At 54.0% G+C, this 15,119-nt stretch overlaps 1 protein-coding gene across 5 annotated transcripts in view; it reads left to right on the plus strand.

Annotated features, from left to right (window-relative positions):
* The window catches only part of DTX2 (deltex E3 ubiquitin ligase 2), a 37,352-nt gene extending 23,246 nt beyond the window's left edge, over positions 1-14,106 (plus strand). For 2 of the 5 annotated variants that reach the window (XM_065694360.1, XM_065694361.1), the window contains exons 5-11: positions 3,288-3,419; positions 10,143-10,187; positions 11,066-11,136; positions 11,739-11,897; positions 11,984-12,145; positions 12,784-12,873; positions 13,430-14,106. In XM_065694360.1, coding sequence (XP_065550432.1) covers positions 3,288-3,419; positions 10,143-10,187; positions 11,066-11,136; positions 11,739-11,897; positions 11,984-12,145; positions 12,784-12,873; positions 13,430-13,654 — 884 coding nt within the window. In that variant the 3' untranslated portion in view covers positions 13,655-14,106. The remainder of the gene's footprint in view (positions 1-3,287; positions 3,420-10,142; positions 10,188-11,065; positions 11,137-11,738; positions 11,898-11,983; positions 12,146-12,783; positions 12,874-13,429) is intronic. The other 3 variants (XM_065694363.1, XM_065694362.1, XM_065694364.1) reach the window with 3 other exon arrangements.
* The last annotated feature ends 1,013 nt before the right edge of the window (positions 14,107-15,119 follow it).

A 15,119-nucleotide genomic window follows, 5' to 3' on the forward strand; every position in this document is an offset into this window, starting at 1 on the left:
TTCCTACACTCAGCTTCTGCACAGGATATTACAAAAGGTCCTTATTTGCACAGCAGGCTGAGAAAAGCTGGTGGATGTTGTCATAGCTCCAGCGAAACTCGTCGTACCCCAAGGAGTCAGTGATGTGCTTCTGGCCAAATAGGTGCTTTGAGGCAGAACTTGGAGTGTTCATAGGATCAGATCAGGAGCCAGAGGATGTTTTGCAAGGCTTTCAGTCTCTTCCCTCATGCAGTCCTTGCAGGGATGAAACCCAGTGGCCACTGGGAGGTGGGAACATGTTAAATAGTGCTTTCTCAAGCTCCTGGGGTCAATAGGGAGCAGCAAGAACATACGGATGTCCCGAATAGTCTTGGTTTGGGCAGGCTTATCTTGTTGCAGTTTGGCCTTTGCGTATTCAGGTGAGAATCCAGGTCTAGAGCCACGTTTGCTCCTGACATCACTCCATGGATGCCTACAGCAAGTTGTGAATTGAAATGGTCGTGTCCACAGGTCAGAATCGGAGACTCCATCTGCAGAGGTGATGTGTCCGTGTACTGGTTTGGCACTCGGTGTGAACACACATACCCTTAGTGGGGGCTCTTGTCACTGGAGGGTCGGTAGATGCTGAGACTTCCAGTGTTGTATTAGAAGTTTGAAGGAGACACTGCTTCTGGGTTGGGGGATGAGCCAGAAGAGCAATGTAACACTGGAACATCCCCTGTGTGAATGCTCTCTTGACTGGAATCTGCACAAGATGATTCATTGTGGCTCTCCAAAGGCAGTGGAAGGGAACAGTGGAAAATGACCTTTTCTTGGCCAGTTTGTCCATGGGAGAACACTGGGTTCTGGTAGTTCTGGTCCCACGTTTGCCCTGTGCTGTGTGGAGTTGTAGGTGCATTTGCAGCTCATAAAGTGAAAGTTGCTGGACTAAATCCTTACTTGTGATGATTCACAATGCTGGCAGGCAGGTTTGGACATGTTAGTCCAGGTAGAGAGGGGCTGTGTTAGTGACTGCGCTCAGCTGGGCTTCTGCGGCTCATGCTCTTCACTTGGTTTTTGAAGGCAGTGCTTTGTCCACCAGCATTAAGAGCCTGAAGTCAGCTCAGCCTCTGCTTGTGTCATGTTCCTCTCTGAAATGGGCTGATGTTAGCTCGATAGTATTGATCTCTTGAGAAGGAAGCATCAGTTTTGCATTTGCCTACCAGTCAGCTGTGTGTAGGTGGGCTTGCTTTTCAAACGTCAGTCCCTGCAGTCAGTGCTATCGCACTGCTTAGGAGCAGGGTTTTGGAGACAACTTCATGGTCTCCTTTTCTGCACTACTTTTGGGGAACTGCATTTTGCAGCTTGGTGGGATCAAGCTCTTTGAGATGTCCAGGTTGGATGGGGCTTGGAGCAACCTGCTCTAGTGGAAGGTGTCCCTGCCCGTGGCATGGGTTGGAACTGGATGAGCTTAAGGTTCCTTCCAACCCAAACCATTCTGTGATCTCCTCCAGCATCTTGATAAGCAAGAATATTGTTGCTCCAGGTTCTCTAATCAGTGTGAATGGGTGCTGCATGCTTCTGCCCTTTAACCTGCTGAAAGGGGAAAGGCCTTGCCTGGTGTATGTGTGCTGGCAGCTTTGGTGCTGTTGCTGGGTTTCAGTTGTACTCATTCAAAAAACAAGTGGCTTTTGTTATGGGAACACTTCAGCTCCTAAGGCTTGAAGGTATAAATGAAGGACTGCTGGCTTAGGCCCGGGCTGAGAGCACAGAATAGCCTTGTGGTCTTTAGTTCAAGACTTAAAGGAAGATATTTGGATTGGGAAACTTCTGGGTCTGATGCTTGGTTGGAGGCCTGCTGGCTTGTACTGATGACAGGGTCTCTCCTGTGCTGTACCTGCTGGGAACAGCCCCGTGCTGTCAGTAGGGTGAGGGGTACTAACCCAGTGTCTGCATGGACTGGATGCTCTCCAGAGATCCCTTCTAATCCCAACATTCTGTGAGCAGGCTCTGGAATATTTATTGTACTTGGACCTTACATGAAGGAGGTACAAAATGTGGTCGATGCTGTGCAGGGATAGTTCTGCTTGCAGGGCATTGCCACAGGCTCTGCTCAGGGGGTTCTAGTCACCAGGCACAGGTTCTTATGGTTGCATAGCTGAGGCAGAAAATAGCCTTACCACTTGCACACCAAGCTGCTGCTTCCTGTCACAGCTTGGTTTTCAGTTGTGTGTGTGTGGGCAAGGTACCTCATTTTTGTCCTCAACAAATGTGCTTTTAGATCCTTCCTTTCCCAGCCTGACTGGAAAATGAAAACCTTTAGAAACCTCAGCTTTGGCTGTGAATTCGTGTGCAGGAGTTGCCATAGCATTAGGATGTGGTTCTTTGCATGGTCTGCTGTTGGGGAAACGCTGGCTTTTAGGCTGCGTGCTGGTCTGTAGCCATAAGCATTTTGGTTTAGTTCTAGTGATGCTGTTGCAGGTGGGAATTCACTTCTTGGGAAAGCAGAGGCAGGTGTGTTACTGAGTGGAAGTTGAAGAGCATGTGCTAGCTTAGACTTGCAACCAGCCTCTGTTTCACAGGGAAGCATCATTAGATCAGCATGATCAGTCCTGTAGCTCTCTTTGTGCCAATTTTACCTGCAGGGGATGGCTGTCCTTTTTAATGATTCATTAGCTTTAACAACCTGCATCCCATGAATACAGATGCCTGCGATGGATGGGGCATGTGAGAGTTGCATTGCAGCTGGGATGCTAGGGAAAACTGATGTGCCAAGGAGGAGATGGTGTGGGGTGAGCTGGGGGCTGCTTTGGCAGGGGGTTGAGTGTGGCAGCCCCACATTGCTGTGGTGTTTGAAGGCAGTTAAGGGGATCAGCCAATGTGGTGATGTTGAAACCTGTAGTTTCAGGGAGGAGTGAGCAGAACCATTAGGAATTATGGGTGATGCCCCCAGGGTCAGGGCTGCTTCTAGGGCTCCAGTGAGCAGGACTTTGCACCACAGCACGCTCAATACCCAAAGAGCCCTAAAGCCAAGGCACAGAGGAAGGTCCTGTTCATGCACCAGCACAGAGGCTCACGGGTGAGACTCGTGCCTGTATCTCCCTACATCAACTTGCTGTTGGGCTCCTCCCTCTGAAAGCCTCTGCATCCTCTCCCTGTGCTGACCCCAACCCCGTTGCCTCTCAGGTGTTTGATGTCCTCTGAATCAAGGGCTTGGGTTTTGGTTTTGTTTTATCTTTTTGATTTCCTTTTGCAGGGTTAAAGGTGATGTTAATGAACGTGTTTCCCCGTTGTTCCCTTCCCGCATGTCGCTCTCGTACCCACTGTAGGCATGACGGCTATTCTGATGTCAGCCGCTGGACTCCCCGTGCACCTCACCTGTGTGCCGCAAGCTGCCAGCACCCATAAAGCCACTAAAAAACACAGCTCAGTTAAGGAGGGGAGGAAAGTGTCCAAGAAAGGTAGTTCCTGCTCAAAATCTGATATTTGCTTCCATCTCCCTCTCTTTATTATCTCTCTGCACTCGGTCTGCCTCCCTCCTTTCCTCTTGTCTCTTCCTCCCCAACCCTCGTGGCTCTTCTGATGTGACTGATGGTGTTTGTCAAGGGGAGAGGTAGGACACGTCTTCTCTGGCCTGCATGGTCTCTGACAGGTTGTGAAAGATGATGATGAAGTAGACCCAGTCCTATGGTAGCTCTGCTTGTTTCCATCAGTTGTTAAGCTGGAGCAGCCCATTTGCTCTCTGTGCATGTTGGTCTCCTGCAGTCTCCCCCATGGTCCTGCTATACCTCTTGGGGAGCCCTGGGCATCCATGTACCAGGACCTCCTCTGACTGGGACAAGTCTGGGAGCCGAAGGAGCATCAAGGAGAGCATTTAATCTATACCTGCTGCCAAAAGGCTTGCTCGTGAGCCGCGCTTGTCACTGAGTCATGGGGTGAGAAGGATCTTTCAGACAAGCAGAACTGAGTCATACAGGGCTTGCACGGTTGGATTGCAGAGGATTTGTTCTCTGTCTGGAGTGGAAGGGAGGCGAGCACTCCCAGGTGGATGGGCTGCATTACCCCAGCTCTCCTGCTGACCTGAGCCACCTCCAAGGTAGGGCCTCTTTCTCCTCTTCACATCTCACTGGCATCCTGCACCCTCACCCTTGCAGAGTCTGTGTCTGAGCCAGTTTAGAGTCTGTCTCCCATCCGTGTGTAGCATCCCTGGGACTCTGCAGGGGTAGGTGTGGATCCAGCCTGGTGTAGCTACAGAAGCTGTTTGCCAGCTCTGGCTTAGGTGTCCTTCCTAAGGTGCTTCCCCTTCAGATAAGTGAAGGGGGGGACTAGAGGTTGGGGTTGTTCAACATGAAGAGGCTTGTGTTGAAGGGAGGGAAGAGCCCTGAGGTGGAGGGGAAGAGGCTCCCTGCCTGTCTGGAGAGTTTGTTGGTGGCAGCATCTCTCTCCTTGGAGTCCGTGAGGTCCAAACCCATCTGAAAGAAGCAGGGAGGGTGGTAGCAGGAGAATAGAAGTGAAATGTGTAGGGAGGAAATGCATTATGGAGGGAGCTGGGAGGAGGAGATGTGAACGCAAGAGCAAGTGTGGAGTAGGATGTGTGAGAGAGGGGGAGGAGAAAGCAGGGGGTGGCTGGAGAAGCAGCGAAGAACAGGAGGAGCAAATGAAATGGGAGGTGAAGAAGAGTGGAGGTGGGTGGCAGAGGGTGAGGATCTCACTCCAGAGCCAGCTGGCGAGGCCCTGGGGTAATGCAGCTCCTGGTGCTTCATTCCCAGCACGGGCAGCATCCGTGCAGCCCTGTGCAGCAGGGATGAGGTGGGATACCCTGGAAACAGGGCCAAAATGGAGCTGTGGAGAGTCCAGACCCTACCACAGAGGCATTGCCTTGTCCCTGTCACTGGAGGAGCACAAAAAGGAGATGTTGTTACCTTACTGCTGGTTAATTGCCTCAGATTAGCTGTGTGTAGGGCAAGGTGTGCCCACAGACACAGCCCTGCATCCCCACATCCTGGGGTCTGTTGGTACAGAGCTTTGCACTGCTCACAGCATCCAGCCTCTTGGCATGGAGGAGATGCGGGTGCAAGCAACCAGGGTGCTTGCAGGAGTGTGATGTTAATGGGAGGATGTCTGGCAGCTTCTGAGTGAGATGGGAAGAGCAGCTACACAGAGCATGGAACTGGGAGGATGGGACATGGTCGGTGAGAGCAGCACACACCACATTAGGAACCCATGTGAGGGGCAGAGGGGTGGCTGTGGCTGTGCTGGGTGTTACACAGCCCATCAGCAACACCTTTACCTCCATGAGGTGGGGGTTCCTCTGTGCTTGCTGTAGCACACGTGTGTTGCCTGCTGGGGCTGGTGTGCTGCACCTTGGCCATAGGATGAGTGTGCTGGGGCAGTGCTGGCATCAGCCTTGGTCCCAGTGCCAGCATCCTGCCAGCTCACCAATGCCACCTGCTGGGGCTGGGCCAGGGCACCAGCTCCTTCTCCCATCTGGCATGGCAAGGATTTGTCCCTCCTGCAGAGGAGACTCTGCCAGCTCAGCCCTTTCCAGCACTGACCTTTCAGGGCTGCCTTTGCAGGGGTTGGATTGCTAAAATCCAATGATTGGATTGCTAAATGATGCCCCTGCTCGTTACAGAAAGCAGGATCCCCTTTGCTAGGCAGGGATGCCAGTCCTGACTGTGCATGGCTCAGGATGAAGAAGGTGCTCAGGCCCTGCTAGGAACAAGTTGTGTTTGTACAACCCTCCTCTGGGCTTAGAAACATTGTTCTGCAGTGCAAATACCGAGCCTGCCTCTTGGCCAGACTGTTCTGTTTCTCTTTACAGATCCTGAGGCTGCCAACAGGCAGAGATGGGCCCTTTTTGTGCCCTGAGTTTCTGCATTGTGTATCCTTTCCCTCCCACATCCCTCTAGGGTTTTCCATGATGAGTTGTCAACCAGGAGCAGCCCCATCAGTGTGCTCAGTACAGCCAGAATAGGTGGTGGTGGGTGCAGTGCACCCCTCTGAGCCCCTCCTGGTGCTGCAGCCCCTGGTGCCGCACAGGCAGCATGGATGGAATAGCAGCCAGCTGAGTGCACAGCTGAGCTTGTTAAACAAAGGCACTAATTAGGCAGGCCACGTTAATTAGCACTGTTGGTGTTCTGGCACTGATGTCTGCACTGTGGGTGCTGCAGGGCTCTGGGCAGGCTGCTGTGGGTGCTGGCACACAGCCTGGTGGTGTCTGCCATCCTGATGGATCAGCGCTGCCTTCCCGCTGGCTGGCATGGAGCTGTGCTTCCTCAGGCTCCTCCTGCACTGCTGCCTTGTGCTGGGGATGCTGATGGTGTGCTGGGGTAGGGAGCAGCTTGTCCTGCTCTCTCCATGCTCTGCCGTGCTGCTCGGGCATGGAGCTGGGCACTGCAGGGCTCCTCTCCTTTCCAGGGCCATGGTTGGACTTGATCTTAAAGGTCTTTTTCCAACCCGGTTGATTCTATGGAGGGATTGAAGGGAGGAGGGGGTGGTTTGGGTCTGGTGTGCACTTCCCGGTCAGTGGGATCGCTTCTCCCCTGGCTTGGGGCAGGCAGTGGCAGGGAGTGCTGCGGTACAGAGGGGAGAGATGAGCACTCGTCCTTCCCTGCCGTGCAGGATGGGATCTGCCTAGGCAAGGGGAGTAATCCCAGCTGATTCTGATCGCTCCCCGTATGTCCAGCTGTCCGCAGCTGGGTGTGCAGACTGTGCCAGTGCCTACGGGATGGGTGGGAGTGGGGCGACCCTTGGAAGTGGGAAGCTCGCTGCTCCCATAGGGGACCATCTGCAGCAGCAGGGGTGCTCTGTGCCACAACCAGAGCGGCCTGGTTGCTTGGTTATCCTGCTGGCATGCAAAATGGGGACAAACCTCAAATCAACTCTGGCCTTCCTGCTCCCTGGGAAGCTGGGGCCATAGATCCAGCTTTTCCAAGTCCAGAGGGCAGAGGTGATCGGGGTTGGGTGATTATCCATGACAATGACTAGAAACAACCTGTGTCTGGCCTGCAGAGGGTACCAAAGAAAGCCTGCTGCTAACCATATGGCTTGCTCTGGGATACAGGAGGCATGTTACTGCTGCAAGCACTTAGTTGCCAAGCAAGGATTCAAAACACATCTGTTAAATGTTGCCTATGGAAAGCCATTGCTTCAACAAGCAACTTATTAACTACAGGGAGGAAAGGGAAGCATTAAATAAGTTATTCCTCTTTTGGTAAATGGAAGCGTGGCAAAAGCTCTTTCACATCCTGGATACATCAATAGCACAGCGTTAGGCCAGCTGGTGATAAACAGGACTGGTCAGTTCTGCTATTGTATTTTCAATTGCTGTTGAATTCAGGAAACCCTGGGCACTGAATAGGCTTTGATGATCCCAAGGGATGGCTAGAACAAAGATTTGGAGGCAGACACTTTGATGGAGCAAATGGTCCAGTAAGGAAGTGGTTCATGCACTGGAGCACATGTGGCTCGTGCCTTGGAGGGTGCTGTGTCTCCCAGATGCCTTCTAGCTCTTCCCTGTGCTGCTGGGATCTGGTCTGCCCAAGGAAAAGCCTCTCTGCAGAGCCAGTGGAGGCTGTGTGGGCTTTGCTGCCCTTGCTGAAGCCAAGTTCTCAGCATCAAGAGGCTTCCTCAGGAATGGACATTCAGGTACTTGCAGCTGGGCACAGATGTTCCTCAAGCATCTGAGCTTTTCCCTGCACAGACAACCTTGGTGGAGCTGAATGCACCACAGCATCATCACAGTGAAGTGACAGGAGCCGGTCAGAGATGCCCCAGTGCAAACCCATCAGACATGGGGTTTCTGAAGGATGGCTGAGGGCTGCATCACCCTGCTCTGCCTGTCTTCATCCGAATGCCAGCTGGTGAGGTGTTATGGTGCCATATCCCTGTTGTACCCCACAAGAGCTTTCTTGTCCTTACTCTTACCCAGCTCTGCCCCAGGGCTTTCCTCTCCTTTTGCTGGTTTGATTTGGATGAGCCTGACCAGTTCTTGGGCAGATCATTCTGTTTCTCAGAGGAAGTCGACAGCAAGAGGAATGCTCAGCAGGGGCTGCAGGGAAGGAGCCTCTTGATGGAGGTGAACTGCTCTAAAGCTGCCCAGATGTGTGCAGGTGGGAGCGTTGTGCCAAGTCCAGGGCAGGCGTTGCTCTGGTGTAACTCGCCCTCTCTGCTTGCTGCCTTCACCTTCTCTGTCCAGCTTCTTGGCGTTGCTGTCCTCAGCCTATTGCTGGAGGAGACAAGAAGGTCACTTCAGAAAGAGAGGACTGGAAAGCACAGTTCAAGTGGAGAAGGACCTGGCAAGCTGCACAGGATCCTTGGGAATGAGACTGTGGTTGTCGCCATTGGATGCTCATGGAAGCAGATGGATTTATGGCAGGGAGCAGCTGGCCCTGCTCATGTGGTCCTCTCCAAAACCTGCAGAGCAGGAGAAGCTGAAGCCTCCATCTCCCCTGTAACCATGAAGGTCTCTTGTGACTGCAAACCAGAGCCTGGTTCCAACTGCCACGTGTGGAAAGTGCCACCCTGTGGTGGGGACATCACTTGGGAGCTTGGAGGGCTTCAGGCACAGCAAGCACCAAGCTGAGCTCTGACCATGACCTGAGAAAGTTCAAACTGATCACATCTCATAACTTATTCCTGCTGCCAGCTCTTGATCTGCTGTGTGTGAGCAAGGTCGCAGCAGAGAGGATTCCTGGACCCATCTTCTCCATTGGAAAAGACAAGACCAGGAGCTGTGTTCCCTGTGAGATCTGGTGATGAGGCCTTGAAGCAGCTCCTGGCAGTGCTGAGCTCTTGCCCTGAGAGCCGGAAGGCTGAGGCTTGCCCAGGCTCTTGTTTGTCTCCTGCTCTTTCTTGTATCAGTTCTTGGAAATGCTTTTCCAGGGGGTCTTGGCATGCTCCTGAAGCAGAGAACACCCGCTTCCATGTGGAGCTTTGGCTTAATGCTTATTGTATCCCTTTACCACCTTCCTGGTAAGGGTCTCCAGAGGGTGATCCTCACATCCCTGCTCTGCCCGAGATGCTGAGCGTCTCCTCTCCCACCCAGCACCAACCTTCAGAGGGAGCATCCCTTCACCTCCTGAGCTCCTTTTCTTGCTCCGTGTGCTCAGTCATCCCCTTGTCCTGCTGCTGCTGCCAGAAGTCATGCCTTTGAGGATGGCCAGGGATCCTGTCTGAAGATAGCTCATCTGAATGGCTCTCATTTAGGGAAGGCCAGCTCCCAGTCCATCCACCTGCCTTACCTAACTGGTTTTCCACCCACATCAGTGCTCTCCCTCACTCTTCTATTGCCCCGAGGTAGTCTGTCTGCAGTGAGGAGGCATCTTTCCCCTGGTTGCATCTCCCCAGCTTTCTGTGCTGCAGGGTGACCTTGTGCTCTCTATTGTGGGGCCCTCATAGCACAAGCTGTTTGCTCCTGGCTGGCACAGATCTGCTATCATACGTGTCTTTGCCTGTTTAATGACACCTATGGCATGTGAGCTGTCCTTCCCTTCTGCTTCACTGTGTTTGCCTCCACCACGAGAAGTGGTTATCCATCAAATAGCACCCACACCTTCCTGCTGGTGACAGATATTGCTTTCCTGGGGGGGCAGAACAGCTCAGTGCTGGCTCCAGTGTGGCCATCTCTTAATGCACAGCTCTTTCAACCACAATGCTTGAGAGCACTCCATCTTCTTTGAAAGCACTAAAGTGGATGGGGAGAGCTGAAGCATGAACATGCATCATGTTGTACAGGTACACCCACAGCCTGGCTGCTGCATGGGGTGATGCTCTGTGTCAGCCTGGGAGCGTGGAGTTAGGAGTACCAGCACTCTCTGTGCTAAAGCACATGTTCTGCTTGAAGTTGCTGTGCTAACGTTGATGTTCTACACTGGCTTAGAAACCAACTTGAGAGCAAAGCTCTCTGGAGTACAACTCCCTTGCGAGGGGTGTTGGGCACAGGTATTTGTGTCTGGCTGCTGCTAGCACTTCCTTTGCTGCCTGCTCTCCATCCTGGTGCTGGCTGGCCAGGATGGAGAACAGGGAAGGACCTTTGCCAGCCTGTCCATCACTGCTTTTCCCCCTAGAAGTAGATGCGGGAAGGAAGAGCGAGATTCCCCCAGAGCCAAGTGACAGGTCTCTCCTTTGCCTCCTGTTATGTGGAGCCATCAAGTCACTTGTGCTCATGTTTCCTTTCCTAGGCTGGTGGAGGAGCCTGGCAGCCTCCGTGACGGGCCTGATGACCGGTAAGGAGCTCACCTCCGGGGCCGGGTGCCGTGCGGAGGCATGCGATGCTCGCTGGCTTAGGACAAGCCTTGCGGGGCAGCTCCAGGAGGACGGGCTGGGAGTCGAGGTGTTTGCTTGTGCTCTCAGTGGGAGCTTGCTCTGGGTGTTGTGTTGTGTTGGTTGTTAATCCTGTAGTGGCTTCAAAGGGACTGAATGGGCTGCTTGGGTGCCTGTGCCTGGACCGATAGGAAAATGTGACTGTATCAGTGTCCTGTGCTGCAAACAGGTACCTGTTAGAAAGCTGGTTTGGTTTACATCCTTGTGACTTGCACTGTGTCTTGCTGGAGATGAGCATGTAGTAGCTCAAGAGAAAGGCCACTGTTGTGTGTTCTACCATGCTCTAAACAGGGCATGAAGCTTAGTGTGTTGCTGGGTGTCCTGGTCAGCTGGGGTGATGTGGGGATGCCTGTTCTCCTGTGACAACACAGGTGGTGTAATCCTCTTTCCCATTGAGACCATAGCAGCCTTGGGTTGAGTTTGATCCTAGCTAGCCTCTGGTGTGCACAAAGAAAGCCCAGCTGGGACCTGGCTGGCATTGTATGGGGGATGTGGAGAGACCTGGAGCACAGGGCACCAACAGGGCCTGTGGGATCTCCCATCAGCAGCACTCATGGTCTTAGCAATGGCCATTTCTGACAGCAAAGCCTTTGTGGGGCTTGCAGGGATCAGTTGGAGCAGCCTCTTCTACCCCTCTAACCCTGACCTCTCTCCTTGGCGTCCTGGCCAGTGGCTTGCTTGTCTCCCTTCTCTCTGGCTCACCCTGCACATGGTGCCCATCGTATCTCGTGCCACGTCTGATTTCTCCTCCTCTCTCTTTCTTCTCTCTGTCCTTGTGCAGCGACACCGACTGAGCCGGAAGCAGTGGTGAAGAAGTACCTGGAAGAGCTGAAGGGCTCCCCTGCTGATGAGGTGAGAGGGCAGTGAAGCAAACCCAGCTTGCCCAGTGCCCTCTTCACTGGGGTGCTGTGCAGACCACAGCGATGCGTGAGGACCCCCCTTTCTTGGGCATCCTGTGTGCTAGATGCTGCTGCTTGCCCTGTTGGCACTAGATGGAAAAGCTTCAGCACTGCCTGAAGCCCACATGTGGTAACTGGTGACCTGTTAGGGGACCATGATGGAGGAAGCATGGTGTGAGTTGAAGAGCTAACCTAGCAATGCCTCCCCATTTCCTTTGGAGATGGCTGCAGGGCCTGGGGTAGAGGAGGGAGTTTTGGGCTCTTCTCAGTGCTCAGAGATCAAACCCCTGCACTGGAGCTGCTCTGGAGAGGAGCAGGACATCCCTTTACTCGGTTCCCACTCATCCCCTGTGGCTGGTGGCAGCTCTCTTCCTGTGCTGTCCAGGAGGTGATGGAGCCAGAGGAGGAAACCTGTCTCTGTGCCCTTAAACCTCAAATGGGAGGGTTCAAGTTGAAGGCACATCCTCCTGCAGCATCTCCTGTGTCCCTTCCTTGGTGGGTCAGTCATGATGAGCCTGCGCTCGCACTACACAGTGGCTTTCTCCTTGCTGGCAGGACTGCATCATCTGCATGGAGAAGCTGTCCTCCCCCTCAGGTTACGCCGATGCCTGCGAGTGCAGCACAATCAAGCCAGAGACTGTTGGTCGCCTGACAAGCTGCCAGCACTCCTTCCACATGCTCTGCATGCTGGCCATGTATTCCAATGGGAACAAGGTACCGAGCTGGCTTATCCTCACCCCATCCCCTGTGTCTGGGTGACGGCTGTGGAGCTCTTGATGCCTGCTTGTCTCTCCTCATAGGACGGCAGCTTGCAGTGCCCCTCTTGTAAAACCATCTATGGGGAGAAAACCGGTACTCAGCCCAAAGGGAAGATGGAGGTGTCCACGTTCCCCCAGTCCCTCCCTGGCCACAGGGACTGTGGGACAATCCAGATTGTGTATCACATCAGCAGAGGCATTCAGGTGAGCACACGGCCCTGTGCCTCCCAGTGAAGCACTGGGTCCCAGTACAGCACCTGCTGGAGCCCATCACTGAGCAGCCCAAGGTGCCAGCAGCTGCACTGGCTGTTCTTCAACGTATGGGTGACTTGGAAGGTCTTTACCTACTTTGAGAGTGGCTCCAGGGTCTAGAAGAGCCTTTCACCTCTGGTAAAGACTGCTGCCTGTGTGAAGCGGGGAGGAGACCCAGCCTGTGCTCACAAGGTGGGAGAGATCCCAAGGTCTGGTTTCACAGCCCACATCTGGGGTTTTGCTGGTTACAATGAGCCTGCAGAGGTTTGAGCTCGTGATTACTTAGGGGGTCAGCAAACCACATGGAAAAACTCTAGTTTGGGGCTTTCTTCCCACCAGAATTGGGGCAATCTGAAGGCTATCCCAGCATCATATCAAGGAGATGCTTTGTGTCCCAGTACAAGATTGCCCCTGGAGGACCCATGTCCCATAAAAAGAAGTCAAATCTCATACTCATCATCAGCAATCCCTTGCTCCTTTTACATAGAAGTGCCGGTTTGAGGTGTGCCTATGTCAGATCCTTCTGCTCATCCTAAATCCAACTCATGAAGATGGATGTATCCATGCCAAATGTGTCTTATCTATTGCAGGGCCCTGAGCACCCCAACCCTGGGATGCCGTACACAGCAAGAGGCTTTCCTCGCTACTGTTACCTGCCGGACAACGAGAAGGGCAGGAAGGTGAGGAGTTACACCCCGATAACACGGCCCTTCTCACCTTGTCTCTTGGCCCTGGCTTGGTGCATCAGCACAACAGGGTTGCTCTGGGGGCTGTCCTCGTAATGCTAACCAGCTCTTGTAGCTGTCCTTAACTATTTGTTCCTTATGTGTTTGTAATCCCTCTATTCCCATGCTGCTGTCTGACTGTGAAGACTTGTTCTCCTTACTAAACAAAGTCCCATCTGATCCTTTGGGAAGTCACTCCTGGCCTGTCTTGGGCTGTGCAGTTACAAGGGTTTGCACTGTATGGCTTCTCCCATCCCCATGTCCTCTGGGTGGTGGTGTTTGTCCCCCCTTGTGCCAGTGAACTCCTGAAAGACCAGAATGTGTAGGGAATGGCCTTTTCCACTGGGACACCACAGGGGTAACTGGGAGGGGAAGGAGATCCCTTCTGATGCTGAGGTCTTTGCTTTCCTCCTAGAGCAGGGATTTAGGTTTGCCAAGCATCCGGCAAGCTGCTTGCATGGCTCAAGTCTCCCACCCGCTGAAGCTTTGGCTTTTCCCTTCCCACCTCTAGGTCCTGGAGCTCCTGAGGGTGGCCTGGAAGCGCCGCCTCATTTTCACAGTGGGCACCTCCAGCACCACGGGCGAGAGCAACACCGTGGTGTGGAACGAGATCCACCACAAGACTGAGATGGACACAAACCTGAGTGGCCACGGCTACCCGGACCCCAACTACCTGGACAACGTGCTGGCGGAGCTGGCTGCACAAGGTGTCACTGAGGACTGCCTGAGACAATGAGCTGGGGTGGGGGGGGGCCTGGCTGTGCCGTGCACGCCTTGGGGGCCCACCCCATGCACTTATACCTGTTGCCTTAAGTTCCTGCCCGTCCCACTGAGCAATAACTGCACTGCGGGAGCTCTGCCGGCTCCTGCGGTCTCCTTTTGGGCTGAGGGAAGGGTATTTTTGTAGAAACTGCACTTGTGTCTCTGTGTGGGGTTGATGGTGACAGCCAGGATGGGCTGGGGCAATGGGCATGAGGTGATGGAGCCCCTCGTGAAGGCAGGAGCTTGCCCTGGTGCTGGCTGGGGACAGGATGGGGATAGGGGAGCATCTTGCTCCCACTAAACCGCCTGGAAAGCAAATAATGGCCTCCCTTGCACACAGCAGCTCCCTGTCTGCGGGGCACCTCTGAGGGTGAAGCCTCCTGCCCCTGTGCCAGCTCGGTTGTAATAAACACTTCATTTCCACAACCAGTCCTTGCTTTGCCTTCAAGCTACCTGCGGGCTTGGGCTGCCTCCCTCCTTGGTGGCTCTCTAGGGGACCAGGCTGCTCCATGGATCCGGGGTCACTCAATCCAGCCAGGAGAAAGGAAGGAAAGCTCAGCTCTGCTAGGGCAGGATGTGGATGCAGGGAGGAGGCTGCTGTGCTTTGTGTGCTGCAGGGCCTGCTGGTGCCACCATGTGGTGACGGCCCCCGTCCTCTGCTGCCGTGGCAGGGATGCCGGAGCGATGGCAGGGAAGCAGGAGCAGTGGCAGGGATGCAGGAGCAGTGGCAGGGATGCAGGAGCGATGGCAGGGATGCTTTCCAGCAGGAGCATGCTCCTGTGCCATCAGCTCTGGCTGTTCCAAAGGGGATGTTGTCCCAGTCCTGGTGGCTTTGCTGTCTGTTGTCACCTGGTAGCTGGAGCATTTCTAAGAGCTGTTTCTGGCCACCAGCCCCACCTGTAAGTCCCACATCAGATCCCTTTGGCACATCAGAGGCCTTGGTGCATTTGCCAGCTTGCCCGCTTCATGGGAGAGCCAGTATGTGGTTGTGCTTCATGGTAGCTCTGTCTTGTCCTGTGACCAGCACGTCCTGGTCATGTCAATACCGAGCCAAGGGGGGTTTCGGAGCTGTCAAGGGCTGGATCTGTCCCTGTTGTTCATCTTGTGCTTGCAGCCTCCTGCTTCCCCTCTGTCAAAGGCTTGAGGGGAAAAAACCCTCAGCCATCTGGAGCAGTTCAGGGATGCTGCAAGGACGGAAGCTGTTGGAGCAGCAGGTGGGTGTCTGCGTGCTCCTGCTCTCTGCCCCGATGGGCTGTGCCCGCTCCTCTCCTGCCCTGGTTGCGAAAGGGAGAGGTTTCGAGTGCAGACTTCAGCTTTTCTTCACCCTCAGCTCCACTCTGCAGTGGGAACTGAGCAGAGCTCGCTCAGCCCTGCACAGAGCCAGAATTTCCTGCTCCGTGTGCCCAGGGCAGCTCCTGCAGATGCTGCGGTGTGAATCA

The sequence above is a fragment of the Lathamus discolor genome, chromosome 14, assembly GCF_037157495.1.
Source record: "Lathamus discolor isolate bLatDis1 chromosome 14, bLatDis1.hap1, whole genome shotgun sequence".
Lineage (NCBI taxonomy): Eukaryota > Metazoa > Chordata > Aves > Psittaciformes > Psittacidae > Lathamus > Lathamus discolor.